General features: G+C 38.8%; 1 protein-coding gene across 2 annotated transcripts in view; it reads right to left on the bottom strand.

Annotated features, from left to right (window-relative positions):
* Positions 1 to 3,084: 3,084 nt before the first annotated feature.
* Positions 3,085 to 23,008, bottom strand: part of PAMR1 (peptidase domain containing associated with muscle regeneration 1) — a 57,246-nt gene continuing 37,322 nt past the window's right edge. The window contains exons 7-12 of one of the 2 annotated variants that reach the window (XM_071559468.1): positions 13,918 to 14,088; positions 11,062 to 11,274; positions 9,385 to 9,451; positions 7,029 to 7,261; positions 5,392 to 5,687; positions 3,085 to 4,125 (exon numbers count right to left, since the gene is read on the bottom strand). In XM_071559468.1, the coding sequence (XP_071415569.1) occupies positions 3,589 to 4,125; positions 5,392 to 5,687; positions 7,029 to 7,261; positions 9,385 to 9,451; positions 11,062 to 11,274; positions 13,918 to 14,088 (1,517 nt within the window). In that variant the 3' untranslated portion in view covers positions 3,085 to 3,588. The remainder of the gene's footprint in view (positions 4,126 to 5,391; positions 5,688 to 7,028; positions 7,262 to 9,384; positions 9,452 to 11,061; positions 11,275 to 13,917; positions 14,089 to 23,008) is intronic. The other variant, XM_071559469.1, reaches the window with a different exon arrangement.

The following is a 23,008-nucleotide window of genomic DNA, read 5'->3' as shown; positions in this document are numbered from 1 at the left end:
GTGGTGTCTTTCCATCCGAACCTGGTGTCCCGTTTCACAGGGAACAAACATATCTCCCATAGCTTGTTCCCTCTGCACCAAGGAGGTGGCACAAAAAGCGAGTGGCCATGCGGGAAGCTCCTTGACACGATATAGAGCTGTGAGGTTGCAGGGATTGCACAGCTGAGCAAAGCCTGCCTGACCCTCACCACTCCCACTCCCCAAGGATGCCTTTCCTGCAAACAAGCCAATTCCAGTACTTGCCCTTAAAAATGGCAGGATGCAGCCTACACACAATCCCAAGTCCTAATCAAGTACACATTTTTTTTCTTGTAATCATGCCATGGACGTAGGTTTTCAATGGAAACAATTTACAAGCGCAGTTCTACAGGAGTCACTGAAGGTGCCTGAACAGAGCTTGTACTTCAGTATATGGCCAATTCCTTTCAGTGCTATTTTTCCAGCTAAGCACTCTGGGCTTTTGAAAGTAATTTAATGCACCCCCCCCCAAAAAAAAAAAAAAACATAAAAAGGAAGAAGTATAAATCCATTGGAGCAAAAAAGAATGCAGAGAAGTGTTTTGCTTTCCTTTTTCCATAGCAATATGTTTATGGCTATGGCCTTTCCAGAATGCACAGCTCTCTTTTTCCTTAGAGGGAAAATGAGTTGCTATCCATGTTGTGCTATTTCACACCCTTTCTCCAATAGATGGCACAGATCCTCACCTGTTTAGAAAGAGATGTTTGAAATCATTTTACATCTTAAAAATGGAGCCTAGCAATCAAAGGAATAAATAATTTCGGCTCACAGATTGCTTTTTTTTAAACATTCACCCCTATTTTTCCTCATTATTGGCACTAGATGCTAACCCCTGCATAGTTCTGCCCAGACTGTAAAGATGAAACTACTGTGGGTAGCTTGACAGAAAGGATGGACAAGCTGACTTTTAATTCCTGTGAATATTAGACATGGGTACAGGTGCTTGGGTATGTTGATATTACTGCTCACTTGTGCATGTGGATACATATGTCACAAAGAAACAAAACATTATGTCTGCTTTTAGAAGCAGTAAGATTTGAATCCAGGATTCAAACATTACTAGGTCCAGAAATAGAAGCAATGCTGCAACCAAGTCCTCCTTCTAGAAAGGACTAAGTTAAAATCTGAATCCTGGGGCTGAGAGGTGTCTGGCCATTTTCTTGCTTCTGTTTCCTTAGAAGAGCATCATGACTGCAAAAAAAAGGAAAGTTGAATTGTACTGTGCGTGTACAGCTGTAGCAACTTCCTGAGATTTTAATTCTATGTATTCCTACAAGTTTCACTTCAAGAATGTACTTTTGTGTGATATACAGTCAGTGAACAGCTATATTGTTGCTGTCCAAGTCCAGAAACTTTCAGCTATTCATTGCCAGATCTGTGAGTGTTTTGAAGCCAAATGGGGATGGTATTCAACATTGAGGAGGAGTTAGAGGATCACTAAATACTAGTCTGATCTTTAGTAAAAGAAGAGTGAGGGCCTCTTCTTTCTTAGTTGTAGCAGTGGAGAATGATAATGCTATGGAGAGCAATTCAGTCATGGTGTCATAACTGAGAAAATAACAAGATCACAGATCTTTATAATTTCTGTTTATCATTAGATAATTAATTAATTGGAGCGTAGATACTATCATTTAATGTAATTGTGGAAGAGAGTTCTCATTTCATTCTTTTTCAGTAGTGCTAGGAAGAAACACATGTTCACTTTCTGCAAGTTTGTGTTCTCCAAAATTGACACCTAATTTCCTCAAACCCATTCTGTCAGTGGGGGAGTACCACACATTCACTGGCACATGTTCCTCCCAGCAGAGGAATAACACACATCATATTTTTCACATTTAATGTGCAGAATTTTTGTTGTTGTTACCATGCAGTTTGTTGGCCAAGCATAATCTCTTGGCAGGAGGAGAAAGACAAGCAAGACAAAGAGAACCAATATACTTTCGTTGTAGCTCATAAACTGTTTCTCATTTAAGCAACATCACCTGGTCCACTTGTCAGTGAAAACAAGAAAAGTGCAAAAACATATTAAGTATTTTTGTCCAGGAAAGTAAAAAATATATTACTTGGGAATGATGTCCAATAGTAAGTGTCCTTTTAGCAGCAATTTTCAGATTCAAAAGTGGGTAGAAACTACAGAATGCTAAGAAACTCATAACAAGATTTTACAGCATCGGAGAATCAGAGCTGATATCAGATTTTACAGCTTGCAATTGCCATAACCATGCAATAGGCTAGGCAGAACATGACTTCAGGATCTGAGTTCTGGATAAGAGTACTAAATCCTTTTATCAAATTCCCAGCCTTCACATCCAACTATTGCTGTGAGCTGGTTTGGGCACTCTGATAATTTGAAGGTCCTACAAATTCCAGAGTGTCATATGTGACATCAAGGAGTCATTACTAATGGGGGACAGCCATCACTGTCTCTCCTCCCCAACTTTTTCAGGGTTAATCCCTAGTCTTTAGTCATGACTGAATAGAGAATAGAGCATGATTTGGTGAAAGAGCAGTGACTAAGGACAATGAGTACATCCAAGCGTCTCTGCTGGAAAACATGCCTAATGGGACAATTTTACCCTTAGATGTCAAACAGTTCAGCCTCAGTTCAAGAAAAACATCTGCTAAGTGTGAGACCCGGACATTACTCTTCACCCTGAAAAGTGAAAGAGTTTTGCCACAAAGGTATGGGATCTGATGGAAACCAGCTTTCATAGTTCTTTGAAATTCACTTGGGAAAAATGTATTCATAATATGTTTCATAATATGATCTCATCTATTTAGAATACAAAGTGGAAGAGAACAACCTTGTACATTTCATTGTAGTGGTTCACATACAATAGCAGTGCTGGATGTATTAAGAAAAAAAAAGAAATCTTGTTATTTATATAGTCATTGAATTTTTTGCTAATTCTGCCTTTTATGTGTCTGAAGTGTCCCAAGTGAGAGTCACGCACAAACAGACCAGGGTAGTAGAGAGTCCCTAGGGTGTGACACAGATAAAGCAACAATGAATCTAGATCATGTCAGACATGAGTATGTAGGTTAAAAAAACAAACCATGGTTTATTTAAATGTGTAAAGTACTTGGGAAGGAAAAAGATTACATTGTATTATGGCAATACAAACAGCACATACTGTAACAAGCTCATCCATTGCAACGAATTCAGGCTACTCTTTCTAAACTGTTAATCCACTCAGTCACACAGATCTTTGGATCTCATCATTGATGGTGAGCTTTGGAAGAAGCTCACCATCAATGTCTCTAGGGAACTCCAAACTACAGATTAATTTCAGACAGAGTTTACTGTCCTGTTTCTGTATGTCAGACTCGGGAGCATCGTCCTCCCACCAGGGGAGGCAGACAAAATATAGCCAAACTTCTCATGCACTAAGACCCTCTGTCATGGGTTAAGTAAAAGTAGCCTGATTAAATATCTGATCCTAGGACAAATACCAGGCTGTGTACCATAACCTTATCCAAAATGTGTCTCTTCAGTGGGATGAAAAGCCTAAAGCAGCAGAGACTGAGAGAGATATTATACTATAAATTGCTGTTTCCAGACACAAATTTTTATTTCATGTTCTTCTCAATCCAGTCTTTGAAGGGAAGAGCTTTGGTGTAGCCACTGTAGAGTCCTAGGTGGCAGGTTTTATCATAGCCCCAGCTCACTAATCCCATCAGGTGCCACCTTAGCTCAGGAGATGCTTTTCCTGGCAAAGTTATGGCTGCAATACCACCAGTCTCAGCAGGGCAGATATTGGAAAAGGCTGTATGATCTTGTTTGGCACAGAACATACTGTCAGTGATGCTGACTTGCATCCCATTATCCTCATACTGTTGCTCACACAACAGTGAATCCACCATCTGAACAGCTCCCATGCGGATTGTGTCATTCTTATATCCAGGATCTTTAACGTCAGCCAATACCTTCCAGCCTGTCACGATTATCTTTAAATCCTCTGTGGATGTAATCAAGTCATGAGAAGATGACAAGCAAATGGGTTGAACATGACTGCTGATTCTGGCTTTGTCCAAGAGTTTTATGATAGCAATATCAGAATCAAGTAATATAGGGTCATAATTGGGATGCACTATGATGGCAGAAATCTGCAGAGGAAACAGAGTAGGAAGAATTACATGGTTAACAACAATGGCAAGTCAGCAGCACTCTTTCCATACTACTAAAATACCTGTAAGTTTATTTTGCATACTTTTCCTCTAAACCCGCTTCTCCTCTACCTCCACTTATGGTGGTTTTTTACCATGGTGTTCACTCAAATAAGAAACACGCAGAGATCAAGCATCTTGACTGTTTGTTTTTCTTTTTTTTTTGGCTTGGATTTCATGACAGTTTTTATTTCATGAGACACTTCCTAATCAAAAGCAGTCAAGGACATTTGCAGCAAAATGGGGAGCTAATATGCAGTTCAAGTTTTTCCACTGCTTACTGAAAAGTTTTACCTGCCATGTCACCTTCAGTCTGTAGATTTTAGATGTGGGCTTTGCTACCTTCTTACTGAAATTCAACCATCTTCCCACCAATACATTATATAATAATGGAGTCAAACCTTTACTGATTGTCTCCTTAATGAAATAGTACAAGAACAGATGTTTCATATAAGGAAATACTGTAAAAAAATTCTCCCAGGAGAAGTATGAAAAAGCTAGGATAAGAGAAACTGAAACTAAAAAGGAGGGCAGGGAAAACTGAAGCTAAAAAGGAGGGCAGGGAAGAATCAATTTAATTATGATTTCTTGGATAAAATCCATTAATTAACTCACATACACACACACAAAAGAGATAAACATACTCAAAATTCTGTATTTCACTTCACTTTGACTTCAGCATTTCTAGTTCTACAAAAATAAAAAAGAAAAAAAGCAACCCACTCTGTTAAGCCCAAGGCACTTTTTTGGAGCTGGAGATAGACAAGGTTCTTTTGAGTTTAGAGCTATACAGCTCTGAGGCTGAGAAGTGAAATGTGCTCATGGCATCAAATCAGGATCTAGAGCGCAAATGTTTCTCTCATAAATTATGCTAATTAATTTTGACAGTACCTGGCATCTCTTTGTTTTTTTTTAGAAATAACTCTCAAGACATTATGGTCCACAGAACCTGAGCTATTTCTTAATGTTCTGTATTAGGGGGTGAATGTACAAGCTGGACGGCATTGAGCAATTTAATAAACTACAATATGTGCCCTGCCATGACAGTTCTGTCTGTCTTGACTCTGTAGATATGCATTTTAAAGAATAGCAAAATAGTAAAAGAGTTATATTGCTCAAAGCGCAACCTTTTTCTCCCCATACAAGACAGGTGGGATCAGTATCTATCTGTGCTCATCATTGTCCACTCCCATCAGACTTACTTACCCGCAGGTTCTGGATGGTCTTTTCATCCCTGTCATCATCTCGGTAGAATTTCCCCAAAACCACCTTGAGCTCTACTGTCTTGAGCACAATGGTCTTGCCTAGGTCAGTGACGCAGTGAGCTGCCACCACCACGGTGCGCTCATTCACCAGGGCCCCGCTGCAGATAAGGATCCAGGCCCCTTTCCGAAGACTGTTCTCCTTCACGCCATTGGCTGTGCGATAGATTGCCGCTTGCCAGGGCCACCTGGTAGATGTCATTGTCTTCTGAAGGGTGAGGTTTTCTGCCTTTCCGCAGACTGAGGAAACATGAAACAAAAATTAGGTAACCTTTTCCCCACCCAAGAATCTGAATATTAATCTTGATTCTTTCTTAGGATATGCCGAAAGAAAATAAACTGCAACTATTAGCATGAGGGACAGTTGTCCAATTAACCTCTGTATCTGACCTGCAAAATTAGAGGAGCATTTTTTATAGATTTAAAAAATAAAAAATCAAATTTTCCATTATTATCTGGATTCCTGGGTAAAGTAGGAAGATGGATTTAGTACTTGAGCAGGTGAATTTTCGCAATAACCTTATCAAGCTGCATTGTAATGAGATGACTGCATGAAGAAAGAACATCCTTGTTTACTATACCATAAAGTCAGCATTTTACTAAAGCTCACCCTAGGTGGTCACAGAGTAACTAATCTTTGCACAGGTGAATTCATGCCTATCAGAACAGACTTGTGACAAGAACATTGAAGGAAATGCATCTAAATCAACAGTCATCCTGGGGAAAATAAAAAGCTCTGCCTTGTTCTAGGAATATGTCACCCAGGCTTGGACCAGGGGTAAAATCCCCTGTATTACAAAAGATTTACTTCAGTTGAAAGAGTTATATCATATGGTCGCATTGTTTAGTCTCTCTTAGGACATCTTTCTGCCTACGATGTAGTGTATGCGTGCCCATAGTGAAAAGAACTGAATGTAACACTTTTCAAACTACATGACATGATCTCAAAGCAAAATCACAAACAGCAATAATAAAAACCTGCTTGTTGTTAAGATTTACTTTTCATAGTTTTCATTATATCAGTAGTGGGTTTTACCAAATCTTGTGATGTTCCTACCCTAACTTACTTTTTTAACTAGTTCTCGGTAAGATTTTATCTGGACTTACAGTCTGCAATATGAACCCTTCCTGAGCAGGGTTTATTAAAAGAAGAGCCTCTTAAAATTCCAGTCTCCCCATTCTATTGCTTAAACTTTGATGGTGTTGTAAGCTCTGTGCCAAAGTATACAAAAGAAAAAAAAATCACCTTTGTGGTAAATAACACAGGGAAACATGAAGTGGAAATAGGAAAGCATTTTCAAATCAGGATTAAAACTCAGTACACCTTTTGCTTAATAAAAGATTAGAGAAATTATTGGCAAATTCCAGTGCTAAAAGCTTGTTCACTTTACCATCAACTGCACAAGTTCTGCTGGTGAATAAAAAGACATATATATCCTTCAAGCTTTATTGCTCCTTTCTCCCAGCTGGGAGCATAGGCAGCCTACATTGCTGGGACTTTCTAAATGCCTAAGATGAATACACATGCTGTTCCCTCATCCACCCAAGAGATATATGCATTTTTTTCCCTTGGAAACTCACTTGGAATACACACAGGGGCTCTCCCACTCCATTTTCCAGTCTTCAGACAAGTCCTCCTGCTGCTACCCAGGCGGCGATAGAAAGGAGAAACGCACTCGTACTGGAGCTGAGTGTGCAGGTGCTGGTACCCCGGGGGCAGTTCTCCAAATGGCAGTGCTGGCTTCTTAGTTGGATAGATTTGAAGCTTTTGCTTGCTGAATGCAGAAGAGTAAAGTTGATGCAAAGGTGTTTCTCTGTTTCAAGGCACAAATACAATAATTATAATATTATAAAATCAATCTTTACCATATCTTTATTACCAGTTTTCTTAAGCATCATTTAAAAGTATATGAAGTTTACTTGTGAAAGAATAAGGCAAAAACATAATTCCAGCATAGTTTACCAATAGTCCCATTTACATCTATATGTATATATATATACACATATATAAATATGCATATGTTTATACATTTTCTATTTGTGTCTCTTTTTTTCATTTTACATTCTCTAAATTGCAATCAGTTGTGCCTGAATGGGAAACAGTTTTTGCCATTTACAAAAGGACTGAGATGCTATTTTTTAAATAAAGAAATTACACCTGAAGTGGGCATTATCATAATTAATTCTCACTAGAGAGGAGTTAGGCACATCTTTTCTCCAGTGAACATTTTAATAGGCAGTATTAGGAATTGATTCAGATTAAATCATGTTGCTAAAGTTGCTTAGTTTAGCAATTAACGGAGATAATTGCCTCACCATAGAGATTTCATAATTTTGTAATCACTAAGTTTCCATTTAGAAATTGTACCGATTAACTGAAACATGGCACATAATTAAAAATAAATACATGCACCAGCCTAGATATGGACCATAAGCTTGGCTATAGTCATACTGGAACTTTTATCAGTGAGAATGTGTCCTTTGCTCTAATACTTAAAAGCTCATGTCTGCAAAAAAACCCTATTTACATCTGAAAAATTCAGCAGGAAATTAGTTTCCTTTGAGATTTCTGGCCCTGCCTGCATCCAGAAAAAACATAATTTTTCTTTTACTCATGGTGATTCCATTTTTTATCACAGTGAGACACAGACACCTCCATCATATCCAATTTGTGAGGCAATACATAACAGGAAATAAAATTGCTAAGAGCAAGAGCAATGGCAAATTTCTTGTGTTTTGGAAGAAGGGTGAGACCTGCTGTGGTCTTGCTTAGACTGCCAAGGTCCCATTCCAAACTCACATATGACTTGCAATATTGCACAATCCAGACTTTGCCTCACTATTGACCTATGAAACTGAGATTCTACTTTAAGGGACTAAAAACAGTCTAAAAACATGAGATGCCATCATCTCAAGGCATTTTGTGGATGTGGGGGCATATATGAGCCCTCATACAGCTAGGGTTAATATCTGAAGCATTTAGCACAAAAAGACCTGTATTCAAAGTCAGCTGAGAAATTTAAGCAACAAAAATCCCCTAACGTCTACTAAAGCCTCTTGTTGGCTTCTTGGGGCCATCTCTACAGTTATGCATCAGACACCTGGAGAGTGGGAGAGTGCTTGGGAGTTATATGCTTGTCTTGTCCCTAACATCTTTTCAAGGCATTTGCTACTGGCCATTGCCAGAGACAGCATACAGCTTGAGATGTACCTTTATTCTGACCTGATATGACTGTTCTTAAGACCAAAGTTGAGGACAGCTCTTGCACTGCACCTAAAATTAAATGAGTCATGTACTGCAAAAATAACCTGAAATGAGAAATTACTACTTGGACAAAAATGAACCTGAACATTGCAGCATAACTAATTCAGATTGGGTTTATTTCAGGAAATCATCAGAAGGGTAAGCCCAGACAGTGTCTGATCTTTCATTCCTTCCTCCCTTCCTACTCTACTTCCTCCTCTCCCTCACGCCCACCCTCAAACCAACCTTATATAGATTGCACTATATTGCTTTGGATGGTGAAACTTACTGGAGCAGATTACATCGCATTACATTACATTACATTGCTCCCTTCTCTCGTGCTCTCCCCACACACTTTTAATAAGATGGCACATATTCCTATTTTAATACACATAATTAGCCACAAAGAATTGTTCTCAGACTGTTCTTATAGTCTGTCACAAGCTTGCAATAAGAATTCAAGTATCATCCTGTAGTTTGCACATGTCTATCTGTGCATTTCTTCCTGGCTGCCTCCAGCAGCTTCCACCTGTGCTTAATCAGACCTCCCCTGCCAGCAGCTCTCTTTGCTTGGTTGTCTGGATTTGTAGGAATCACTGCTCAGGCAGGCTAAACACACAGAGTGAAAAGGAGAGGAAGGGAAAAGAAATCACATCTTTTCTTTAAACTGTAGTTGAGATATTGCATTCTCACCTTGACTGAACCTGCATTGGAAGCACTTTCTGTCTCACCAGGTCAGAGATCTTTGGCTCTCTGCAGGCTAGAAAAAATATAATGATTCACAGTACTTTTTCACATTCACAGCTCAAGTGCTATGGTTCATATGCATTTCCAGCCTTTCCTCTCACTAGCTACAGTGGACTAGATTAAGAAAAGAGGCAGTTAAGTTACGTGCATTAAAATAAAGATACACCCTAAAACCTAAAGCCTTGAAAAGTACTTCACAGTTTGCAAGATCTGTCCCATTTACAACAGTGGAATCTACCAAACATCTTCTACACTGGTACTTTCAGACATGGAGGAAGATTTTTCCATCAGTATGTCTGAATGCCAGATTTACACCACTGCAGATGGATGGTTTTGTATCTCAGTGAACTTTTGCAAGAATGGAATTATATATAAAAATACTTAATTTCTATCTGTGTAGCCCCACACAGCTAATCCCAGTGACTTGGCACACAGAGACAGGCAGCATGATGTTACAGACTTCTAAGAGTTTATTTGTGAACTCATGGAAGGAACTGGGGACTCTGATTCAAAGGAACCCCTCACAGTTACCTGAATATGCATCAAATAACAGAAGGGAGAACCTGGATTTCTATCTTTGCATTTATTTACTTTTGGAATAGGATATTGAGGTTTCAGTTCAAATAACTCCAGCAGGGTCTCCCTCCTGCTCCACAGAGTGGAAGAAAAGGAATCTTGCAGGATGTATTTTATCTGTATGTCTGAGTATACAGAATGCCTTGCATTCTATGTAATTTAACACTATCTATTTCTTTATGATTACTATATATGTTAACCTTTTATGTCACTATCACAGTAAGCATCGATAAAGATGCTTTCTACACATGATTATACTCTTCAGGGAGAGAATATTTCTTCTAAAATAACAGAAGAAAGCAAATTCCCCAGGGGATAGATGCATTTCCTTATATTATCATTACTTTAGTTTTTGCCAAAAATCCATTAAAATACATGTCAAACAATTGCTTTGATAAAATGAATTTGGCAGTTCTACAGCCCAAATTCATTAATTCATTCACTGATTCATTGATTCATTCAAGGTTTTATACACAGTTAGAATAGCTCCAGGTCAGTAGCACAGTTCCCTTTCTAGCAAAGGATTTAAAGACGTGATTCAGTGTTTTGATGAATACAGATAGTTTAAGCATGTCTCAAGTGGTTGTCTGAACTAAATCTTCAAGGCTACAACCTACAGGCTTGGCCTTTTACACTTATGACTGGTCCCATTGTCTTAAAAGGATTGTGAGAGGAAAGCTGTTCCCTATGACAGCAACTGATTGTCAACTGTTTCATGAGGCTATTATTTCATTCCATTTCAATTTCCTCTTGATCTTCTTTGATTTTGATCTTATAAAGGTTTGATCCTAGAATGAGGGTAATATAAAGGTCTTAGGGAACATTCCTTTCCCTGTTTAAAGATGGAATCTTCTAGAATCACTGGCAAACTTCTTTGATCATAGCAACCAGTAGAGCTCGCAAACTACCAATCTCAGTATCAGGTATCAGTCAGATGGTTTATTCTTAGCAAAAATGATTGTTTGGTGAGTGCAAATTACATTAAACAAAATCCAGTAAAACCATAGCAGCTTATGTAAATTGTGGTTTAAAAAATGTGTAAACTACCTTTTATGCAGATTGGTTGCTTCCCTGACCATTCTCCGTCATCTTGGCAGGTTCTCTGTTCATTCCCACTAAGAACATACGAGTTGTTACAAAAGAAAGCAATGACTGTGCCAATTTTTGCATAGCGTCCATTCAAAAGCCCAGTGTCTTCTACTACTCTTCTGTAGCCATTGAGTGGGCCACCAGGATCTGAGCAGTTTTTTTGATCTAGAACTAATGATAGCGGAAAAAGATAATAACCATTTTATCAGGTTCACCCATCAAATTGCTTGGCATTTCATTCACATGTTACTAAACAATCTACACATTATTAAAGATGCCTTTTCGAGACTCTTCTGGGATCCCTGTCTTTGAAAATATCAAATATTAAAAAATAAATTATTGTTTATAATACACATTTTATTCTTCACTGAAAGGATAAGATTCTTAAATTGTTAAAAATTCTCAAATTGTTAAAACTTTAAAAAATAGCTGACAATCCTGAAAAAGGACCTTGACTTTACATGATGTTAGTGTCCTGTTAACATTAACAAGGCTACTTCAATAGCATAAAAGGCTATACTTAAACTATTTGCAGGAAACAGGCCCTTGGCATTTGTTTCCCTCTTCTATACCTTCAATACTTCATTGGACTTGGATAATAAAACTAGACTAGTTTAAATTTACATTTATGGTTGGTTGCATTTTGTTTTCTTAGCACTGGGAGAGAGATCTCAATAATCCAGGGAAATATGGGAATTGAAAGAAAACATAAATATGTATTTACTGTTACTAAGAATTTAATATAGAAAGCCTGCTCATGCTATGTTCTGACTATAAAACTTCTTTTACTTCCTCCTTCTCAGTATTTTCCCCTTCTTTTTAATTCTTTTTGTTTGTTTGTTTGTTTTTCTCTCAGTAAACTTAATTTCTTTGCCTAAATCTGGATGACAGTATTGACTATGTGATGCTAGTACATGATTTTCCCCGTATTTTTAACTCTGCTCTTTCTGTTTAGCAGTTGATGAGGTACTTTTTTTCCTTTTGGATTTCATCTCAGTTTTCTTGTCAGGATGACAGTAACATGCAATGCTGTTGAATTCCTCTGTTTGATGTCTCACTGCATGATAACCAGTGAACATCTAGTTTATACATCTGGTGTTGATACTGCTCTGCATACAGAGGGACAAGAAGACTGAGATATATCAAATGATCTGAAAGGACCTCTTCATTTCACTGCTTCAGACTTTGTTGCCTGCTGAGGCTCACTTCACAAAAGCACCAATATATAACAAAGTACTTAAACATTTATCTAAATCACTGTGAAATCAGCACAGTTACAGTGCAAAGTATGGCCCTGTCATGTCTCCATACCCTCCACCAAAGCCCAACTCAGCAAAGCATGTAAACACACAGATACAATGCAACACGCCGTAACAATGCAAGTTCAATGAAGAACATATGCTTCTGACATTGAGTATAAAATTCAAGCTAAGCATAAATTTCAGTGTTTTCTTTATTAACATTGGGGTATGGCACATGCTGAAGGCTACATATGTACTTAAATACTTTTCCATGAGTCATATTGAGTAAACAGTGAGGATGTGTGAACTTCCTCTAAACCAGGAGAAAGGGAAAAGCAGAGCCCTGTCTCCTTGTAATTTGGCTCCATTTTCCTTCTTTGTACCTCACAGGCTTTCTCACTTGTGAACCACAAGTGACTGGTAACTTGATAGCAGCTAAAGATTGCAGAGAATCTCTCACAGTATAATGCTTTCAAGTTGCTTTCTGCACTGGTGGCTAGCCTAGAGGCATCATCTGATGAGTGGAGCACATGTTTCCAAATGTACAGAAAGCTTGACCAAAGAGGTCAGTTAAGGCCTTCTCTTATTTCAGTGATTTGGAAAGTAATTTTCTTTTTCCCTAAAATCAGGTTTATGACCTTTTTTGGTAGATTAAAAACAAAGAGAAAACATCTGGGAAGGAGAAACCCAAATTACATCACCTAGCACTTCAGTAACGGCCAAGTCCAGAGACAGATCTTTCAATACATCTTTAGGCAGGGACATTATGCAGCAAGGACTTAGTGTGATCATGATATTACATTCACTGTAACTGGGGAAATATCTCCAGACAGGAGAATGCCTATTGCTCTTTCAGATGAACTTATACATCTCTTTTACAACACTTCTCCCCCTCAATTTACACTGTTAGACATAATACACCCATAAAAATACTTTTTCAATTGATACAAATTATTCTGGAATATGGAAATGAAAGTGTGCCCTACAAATCAACTGAAGAAAAATTAAAAGTCTCTTTGGATCAGAAGAAGGAGCTTGGAATTTCATAGCTGAATCAATGTGAATGGTGGGCATGCCATTTTGCACAGTCAGAACGAATGGAAGTTTCTTTTTTATCCATTTTCTCTAGGACAGGAATTCTGTTAAAATAGTAGTCTAGTCTTCCCTCAGTAAGCCCCTACTCACCTCTGCAGAGTGCACCAGACTTCTACAGAGGAAGTGTCAAAGCTACATAATAAGGGAAGTAACTAATCAGTGTTGCATAATGTTCCTCATTTGACTTTAGTCCTAGACATTTTCTATCTGTGTATAAAAAGGATATATGCCTAAAATCTTTGAGGATATTAGTTTTCAGTCAACTGATGTTTCAGTCAGTCCTTTATATAAGAAAGTCTTGCAGGCTGGGGTTCCAGCAGAGCAAAATAAGAATTACTACTGCTTCTTAAAGACAGGAAGACAAAAGAACGTTAAGTCACAGATCTACCAAATTTCAAGTGAGATTTGGATAGTCTAGTTTCATGGGAATACATTGACCAAAGTATTTGATAAGAATTAAAACTTAAAGTGACCTTACCACATTCAGGATGATGTGTTGACCAAATCCCATCAAGCTGACAGTAGGCAACATGGCTGCCTTTTAAGCTGTAACCTGCGTTGCACTTGAAGTAAACTTGGGCCCCGTATTTAAAGTCATCTCCTTCCACAATACCATGAGCAGGAGCACCTGGAGTCCTACACATCACCACTGACAGTTCAGATATTTCAAAAAAATCCACTTTATTACAAAAAACAGGACTGTGTTAGGATGATTCTATACTTAGAACAAAACCAATTCAAATGGACACAGAGTCATAATGTAGACTGGTACATGCTGATCTTTAGAAAGTTGTTTAGAAGTCAGTTCTACACACTTACATATATGTCACTTATCAAAGACTATATAGATCCATTAGTTTCAATGGGATTGCTCAGAAGTATGATGTGATCATCTGCATAAGTGTTTGAATCATTAGGGACCATTTGCTAAAATATTAGTACTTGAAGCACTTTCCATCTTAAAAGGGATTTTGAATGAAGTACTATGCTTGGTCAAGAAAAAATTTAGATGCTTGAAAGCCTTATAATGAAATTCTTTCAAATTCTTTACATTTTTATATAGATTTTCAGACAATATCACTGAATTATTAAAGCATCTTTATTTGTATAGATCAAACATTAGCATAATTACATTAAAAAGAAACCTTGACATTTCATAAACTGGGATATATACCCTTTCCACAGGGTTTGCTCTATTGGGAAAATAAGGATGATGATCTATGTAACTACTGTAAGTAGTAAATATTAGATCAAGCATCATAAGCAAGATTTCTCTGACAGGATCAAACCAACCATACAAAATCAGAACAAAGGTCACCTAGCACAGAAACCTGTACAATTGTGGTAAAAAGTAGATATGAAAGAAGGAATATAAAAACAGAACAAGCATATAGAATACTTTCATGGCATATTCTGTCAGCATTCAGAAGTTTGAAGCTCAAGGTCTCCATGAACTAAAATGTTACTTTTGCTATAATATACCATGGCGATTTTTTTAACATTCATTTGTCTTAGTATTTTCTAAACTCAATTACATACCTAGTGCTCACAATATCCTGTAGCAATGAGTTGTGCAGACTAAGGGCTGCATGAAAAACACACTGCCTTCTTTACTTTTGTTTCTAGCCTGCCATCTGATAATTTTATTTGATACTGTACTTTCTTTGTTATGAGACACAGACAATGTCTATGCATTATTAACTTTCTCCAAGTCACTTTTTAAGACCAATTTCCTGTATGTGGAAATTACATGTGTGTATTTATGGAGGTAGAATTTACAGCAATTTAGGAAACATATGGTTTATTATCTACGCAGTTATCCATCTCTTTGTCTCTGGCTTTGCCTGGGGTATTCATTGTGAAAGAACTACATGAGAAAGGATTCAGTACAAGACTTAGACAGACATATGGGGTTTTTACCTGGGACTGTGGTACGCCACTGAAGATAGATAGATGAATGCTAAAGAGATCGTCCATACTTTATGCTTTCAGAATTTGATTTTTTCTGTTTTGCCTCATAGCTAGTTGCTTGCTAACCTGCAGCCAAATTTCAATCCTTACACTTCAGACAAAAAATTTTCCAAGGCCTCTGCTCTGTAATCCTTCCACAGAGCACACACAAATGCATCTTTTTTATGTGGACTGTGGACCATTCAACTATTCACATAAGGAATACATCAAATGACGAGTTGGAAGAATCATTTGTGCACTAGTGAGCACAAATCTTGGCAAGAAAAACTGTCTAACATTTAAGTATTACAGAAGGGCCTGGACTCAGTGCTCAAAAATGAAGGTTTTCAGTTTTGCTTGTGGTCCAGTTCACCTCTGCAGAACAAATATTTTGGTGCTTTTTTGTTCTTGGTCCATCCTGGAAAAGATGTCACCAAGCTACCCTTACTAACTGTAAGTATCTGTTCTTCTTCAGCCTCCTAACTGATTAAGCTCTTTAGTTTCTAGTCCTTCTGATTTTCTAGTCTGTTGCCAGACTTTCTTTATATTCTCTGTGCATGTGTGAGCCAGCTAGAACAACTCTGCTTTTATTTATGATGGAAATTCAGTGTTTCATACACAGGTTCATTTAGTACTGAACTATGGCCTAGAGCGAGGATATGGAAGCAGAAAGTCATGGGATCTAATCATAGCTAAAAAACTGTGGTCATAGGTACGTTGCTTCATCTGCTGTATGTGACAAATGAGAGCACCCCTTTCATCATATGGATGTTACAAGCATTAGGTCATATCCACTTGTGTCACAAAGCCACTACAGGGTTTCTCTAATGGCAAAATAGCTTAGTATTATTAATAGATGTGTCCCTTTTGTTATTCGTGCCTTTAGCCACTGCTTGTCTGTACTCTTGTAACACAGGGTTTTCCCTCATCTCAGGTCCTATTCTTTAAAATTTGCCACTAGAGGCACATCCACTCCATTTATATTTTAATGCTGATAATTTTGCAAGTTCATTTATTCTACCATTTAAATGCGGGTTTGAATCTGGGGGTGTTCCCTGCATCTCAGTATCACAGATAAGCTCTCTGTTTTCAGTAATATTATCTAAACTGAAAGTTTCATACAGTTACCCCAGTACTTGCTTTTGCTGCTTTGGTTTTGAGCTCTATAGGTTTTTCTCCTCTTCAGTTTGACTTGCCTTTTATCCCTTTCACCTAATATATTTCAGGCAGCTCTTCTGCACCTTTCCCCTTTACTTGTGAACACTTCAGGCAATGGAGTTTTGAACAGTTATTATGAAGGGAATCCTAGGCCTTGTATGCTTCATCCAAGTTTACCTTATCTTTTTGTGGATAGCTTCCCATCAAGAGTGTGAATTTAACTGGTTCTTATATCTTTCAGAATGTGCAGTGTATTCCACTATTCCACTGAATTTTAGGAAAGTCTCCTTTGTTTGAGATATTTCATTGAAGTCTTTCAACATTCTCTACTGGTATGACTACATCCAACTCTCCAACAGACATTTCTCAGAAGTCAAAAAGAAAGGAAAGAACATTTTGTAAATGTCATTCGTCCCTAGCTCAGCCCTTACTCTATGGATACATATTAGCCATAAAAGCTAACCCCCTGAGCTGGCCCACTTCTCTTCAGTTTCTAAGCTTTCTAAGGTATTTGATATGATTTAGATTCCCTTGCTTAAGCAGATGGGTCTGTCTCTGCCATCTACTGAGTATTTCCGAATATCAGTCCTTCTCTGCATGGTCCAGCAGAGAGAGCTGGATTCCCCTCACAGCCCTCACTCACTCACAACCATCCCCATCTCACCTCATATCCACCCCCAGCTATATGTGTGACTGGTCTAGCCTGACTGCTACAGCACAGACAGGCTGTGAGCTGCTTGGACAGCATGTCCTTGGGAAGCAGGTGCTGGGCTGACCAGGAGCACTCCATCAGCTTGAACCATTCCTAGGCCACTAGTTAAACTGCTCTGCACCACATGGGAAAAACTCCAAAACATTCCTCCTGCTCTGTGACTCTGGCTTCTTACCTTTGAGGCAATTTAGACATGAGTCGTTTGTGCTGTGTTTGGCTAAAGCATTACTTGTCTATAGCAAAATGAGAGAAGAAGGAGTAGGAAAATCTGCCTTGATAAACCATAGGAGGACTTCCTCTAAAACACAGCAGTGTTTAAAGAAAGAACTGGCATCCATAAGTCTTATCCTACCTAAAGGCCTTATCAGCATTTCCCCAGGGTTAGTGCAAGGTCCCCTGAATAGCAGTCACTGCCTAACTTTTCCATGTGCTTTGCAAAGCAGACAGAGGAAGAAGCAAAAGACAAGGTAGAGAGCTTCAGACAGAATTATGCATAGAATGTACCATGAATTCAGTAATACTTATCCCAAACTGTACATTTGAGACAGCCCTACCAAAACTGAACTAAAAGCACCAGGATTTCAGGTTGCAGTGCTCAATCTCTGCACCCTCCTGTCAGACCAAAGCCACCAGGAAACCCAAAATGGACTAGGTGTCTACAAAATTCTGCTATGACCTGGCCACATATAAAATACATTCATTCAAGGTCTGCCAAAAAATAGCTGAGCAACCCAGAGACTCCATGAGGGTCAGGCTGATCCCATTCTTCTAGCCAGGATGTCATCAGACCTATAAAGATCCTGGTGAATTCATATCTAGAAAGCAATAGGAAAATGAGAAAGGATTCTGGGAAAGGTGAAATAGGGAAATATAATCTTAAGAGTGACTAAGAACTAAGAATGATCACCCTGATCATGGAAAAGTTAAAAACTGCAATAATTGAAAAGCTGAAAACACAAAGGATGTTTAAAGGAAGACAAAGAGGTATATTCAAGTAGGATAAAATGAAGAACAGGATTATGCTTACTCAAGAAAAACTTTACAAAAGTCTTAAGAAATGTTGGAAAGGCATGCTAGGATGTAAGTGGAAATTATATGAGTCTAGTCATTTGAAAATTGAAACTCTGGCTAAAAAAAAATAAAACAGACTTTGGAGAGAATGGAGAGACGCTAGAATATGCATTATGAGTGGAGATATTTTTGGATTTTTGTTTAAGTTTTCCATATTTTGCTACACAGTGTTGTTCCTGGGAAGTTCCGCAATTAAACTATACAGGCATATAGGTAACCCTTATCATTTCAGGGTTTAAGGTGAGTTTTGACTTGATATATTTCTGTACAGTTTGTAAGAGATCAAAGTAGGAAGGTATATGATAAGGTGGTTACAGACACCTCTGGCAGAAATGCTCAGTTGTGGCAGCCCAGTTGTTAAATAATAAAAACCAGAGCTGCCTCAAGTGTCTATATCACAAACTCACACATTGCTGATAAAACTTATTACACTTCTTGCCTCTTACTTTGGTGTCCTGAGAAAAAGAAAACAATTTCTGTCCCATATGAAACATTAAAATGGCTCCACATTTCTCAGATAACTTTCCTCAATCTGAGGAAAACTTGACTAGAGGAACAGTAGGTTCCTGAATTTTTAAGTAAAATAGTCCATTATTAATAATAACAGTGCAAATACTTCTCCCTTTTAAATTACATGTAAGAGACACTCCTTGAATCTGAATTATCTGTCATTTAGAAATAGTTTTCAGGCTCATTTTATCATGAGTGAGATAAATTAGATGATCTCTTGAGCTACACTTTTCTCTCTTCAATATCCTTCAATTCCTGCCTGATGGAATTATCATTTTGCTTCATTAAATGAATACTACTTTTTCTGCTGCCTTCCTCTCACCCACTTTGTTAAATAATATATATATCCCCTCATACATATAATTTATTATCTCTAAATTCTGCACAACCTTTCAATAATATATTGCATGCCTGAAATAAATCTTATTTCTCATTGCTGGTACTAATAAAAGGTTTATATCTCCCTTTTTGTCTCTCCCTGAAATATTAGGTGCAAGAGCTTGTAATTGTATGGAGTTTTGTTCTTAATTTGATTACAAAACCTTTTAATACTGCTACTGATAAAGAAATTTATCTTGTTGCCTCTTTCCAAGTCAGAGTTTGGGTTTCAGGCTGGCCTGTGCTGATATATATATATATATATATAGATAGATATCTATATCTATATCTATACCTATATCTATATATCTCTCACACTTTGCCTGTGTAGTATAGCTTTGTTGAGCATTTTTATAGAATCATACAAATCATATATGGTTTGGATAGGAAGAGATCTTAAAGATTATCTAGTTCCCTGTCATGGACCGGGAACCTTCCACTAGACCTTCCACTAGAACCTTCCACTAGGTTGCTCAAAGCCCCATCCAGTGTGGACATGAACACATCCAGGGATAAGGCAACCAAAACTTCCCTGGGCAACCTGTTCCAGTGTCTCACCACTCTGACAGTAAGGAATTCCTTCCTGATATCTAAGTCCACCTTCCTTCCACCTAAAGCCATTCTCCCCAGTCCTATGACCACGTGCCCTTGTGAAAAGTCCTCGCTGTCTCTCTCATAGCTCCCCTTTAGGTAATGGAGGTCTGCTCTAAGGTCTCCCTGGAGCCTTCTCTTCTCTGGGCTGAAAAACCCAGTTCTCTCAGCCTGTCTTCCAAGGAGAAGTGCTCCATCCCTCTGATTTTCTTCAGAGCTGTCCTCTGGACTCGTTCCAAGAGGTCCACATCCTTCTTGTGTTGGAGGTCCCAGGACTTTTCCAGGTGCTTGCAACACTGCTTTTGCATAAGGTGTTCTGGTGTGCTCAGTGAAGGCCAGACACTGAAAATGGTCACAGAAACTTGATGACAAGTAGCGGACTAAAGCAGCTTCTGCTGTACGAGCCCTAGCATAGTTCTTCTGCAGAAAAAGGGAGAGCTATGGAGTTATTTTGGAGCGCCTGGTGCCACCATCGTAGCTAAACCAGTCTAATGGCTGTCAGAGAAAGTCTGATAGAGACTGAAACTGTAGAAATTTAAAAAATTATTCTCACAGAGAGGACATTTTGTCTGGAGGAAGTCAAAATTACATTCTGTTCTCCTGTGAATGCTATCGTGACCCTACATGCTGCTCAAAGTCACAGTAGCCCCCGAACCAGAAAAACATCTGCCCAGGGTTCTTGAGCATCAAGATTTTGGATCAGAGCTTCAGGATTTCTTGACTTCACAGAAACAGTCAACAAGTGTCCTGGAGCCAGAGGACATGGAAGCCCTAGAAACATGGCTCCAAGATGCTGTTGTTGGAAGGAGCACCATATGCAGAGTATGTGGATGTGATGTGGTTTTGGTTTTTTTTTTCTCTCAGATTAAGAAAATAAAACTTACAGAAAAATCCAGCAGAAAATACAAATTTCTTTGAAAAACATTTTAACTGAAAACTCCTAGCCAGCTCCACCTACATACACTTCATACAGCTCACTGATATTTGCAAAGGCTGCCTACAGCCAAGCCTGCTAAAGTCAATAGTGATAAATCCCATAATGTTTGATTTTTGGACTGCAAGTCTGATTTGATAAAATTCTTTTTGTTAGTTTAAGTTTTGTTTAGAGAACAAGTCTGATGACATGACTACCTGAGTATCATTAAAGAACAGTAATCTCTGTTTTTCTGAAGTTTTTCCATAAAATTAGCATCTGTCTGCATTTTACTGCTGGGGAAGCTTATAGCATGGAGATAACAAGTGATGTATCTGAAAGCAAACAGTGAGTAAGTGGCAGAGCTAGGAACAGTCTTGTCGTCTCCTGATATTCTTACTATGTTTATATTTAAACTGACCTAACTTTGTGCAGAAATCAGCATTAAATAATGATAACATTTAGTAATCTATATAATATTCTCAGTCAGCAGTGTTTTGCCCAAAGGTGATGGAGCCACCTGGGAGCAGATAGTTCAGTGTGTCTGAACACAAAGTCCCACGAGTAAAGAGCCCTTCCAAATTCAGACTTACAGAATTTGTTGTTTTCACTCATAACAGAGCTTATTTCCTAATCTTGACACATAAGTTCTCTCAGTCCATATAAATCTCTGATACCATTTATCCCTATGCTTATCCCTTCTCTCCCCACCATGCATACACTAGGTGAGGACACCACAGGTTCTCACAGGGTTTGCTGGCAGAAAATAGCTGACATGGGGGAGGACTCAGATGGTTCTCCTGAGACATCCTGCTTCTGCAACTTGGCATAGCAGCCCAAAGACAGTTAATGCCTAACACATAAGCCCACAGAGACTAACTTTAGCCAAAAGCATAAGGACACTGGCTGTCAAAATATTTTTAGACTAGCTGTATGCTCTAGAAGGCAATGAGGTGAGGGATTCCTGGAGGCCATGGCTCAAAGTGCTCAGAACTGCTCTTCTATTGCTTCTCATAAGCAATGCAGGTTTTCAAACCAGCATACAAGTTTGGCAATGGACTTGATAAAATAGTTCATACTGGGAGGAATCAGGCCATCCAGCCATCCTGAGGCAGTGTGGCTTTGCACTCTTCTCTGCTCAGGCCTGACAAACCTTCATGTGCTAGGTCACACACACTATGAGGCAGCAATCCTGACTCCAGACAGGAGATAGATAGACTGTAGGAATCCTAGTGTTCTTGTCTGGCTCCTGTCTGCCTTCAAGGTTCTCTACATGCTGGGATCATGGGCACATCACAAGTCTGGTGATAGCAACATTGGATTCATGACATCCTGTAGTGCCTCATAGAGCTTGCTGTGTAAATTGTGATGGGCATGTCCTTCTCTCTGTGACACTGCTGGAGCCTACAATTGTTTCAGTAGAGGTTTGTTCCTTCAAGGAGCTCAATTCACTCAGGAAACAGCCTGGTATCTTCTGATTCTGCTCTCAAGATCCATTCTCAGCTCAAGATCTCCTGAAAAAATGGTAGCAAACACTGCAGGATCCAGCATAAGGAAACTAACACTCTTGCCACCACCTCCCTGAATCTTCCACCTCTCCTACTCTGGAGAGCACTGATGACTAGGAAGCCACACACTGAGAAGCAGCCCAGCTGTTCTCCTCCAGACCCTGGCAAGAGCTGGATGTGAATGAGAGCCAGAAAGGCTCGATGGCATTAGCTTTGCAATGTGATCATCGTTCTTCCCCACAGCAGGAACAGGCTGCTGGGAGCTGAACAGCTTTGGAGGACAGGTGGTCTTGGTCAGGACTCTGAAGAAAATGCTTTCCGGGGGTGGTGAGTGTTCACATGGACCATGTCTGAGGGGGCTGGTGTTGTCTGGAATGCTCGCTTGTCGTCTTTGTTGCCACTCAGAACTTTTACATTTTGGAGCTGACAGGCTCTGCACTTTAGGTGAAAAAAGAATGTGAATACAGCTTTTACAATCAGAAATTAGAGGATAGTGAACAAGAAAGCCAAGAGTGCTGAGGTTTGGATTATTTTTTTTTTTTGAAAGCAAGACTCTGTAGCAGAGAACATCCTTGCAAACACTACAGTAGATCCTGTACAGGAAAGGGCATGGGAAACCACTGTGATAAAAAGGTGTTCACAGTGATGGCAGCATTTTCTGGACAGCTACAGCCACACATCAAAAGCAGCACTGCTCTGCTTGGTCATGCCTGTCAGCACAGACTCAGCAATGACTGGGTGAGGCTTTAGGCACAGGTCTCAGAGGTACCTCAAACCT

Source organism: Pithys albifrons, chromosome 6, assembly GCF_047495875.1.
Source record: "Pithys albifrons albifrons isolate INPA30051 chromosome 6, PitAlb_v1, whole genome shotgun sequence".
NCBI classification, from domain to species: Eukaryota; Metazoa; Chordata; class Aves; order Passeriformes; family Thamnophilidae; genus Pithys; species Pithys albifrons.
The sequence above is the reverse complement of the archived record's forward strand: the minus strand, read 5'-3'. Positions and strand labels throughout refer to the sequence as shown.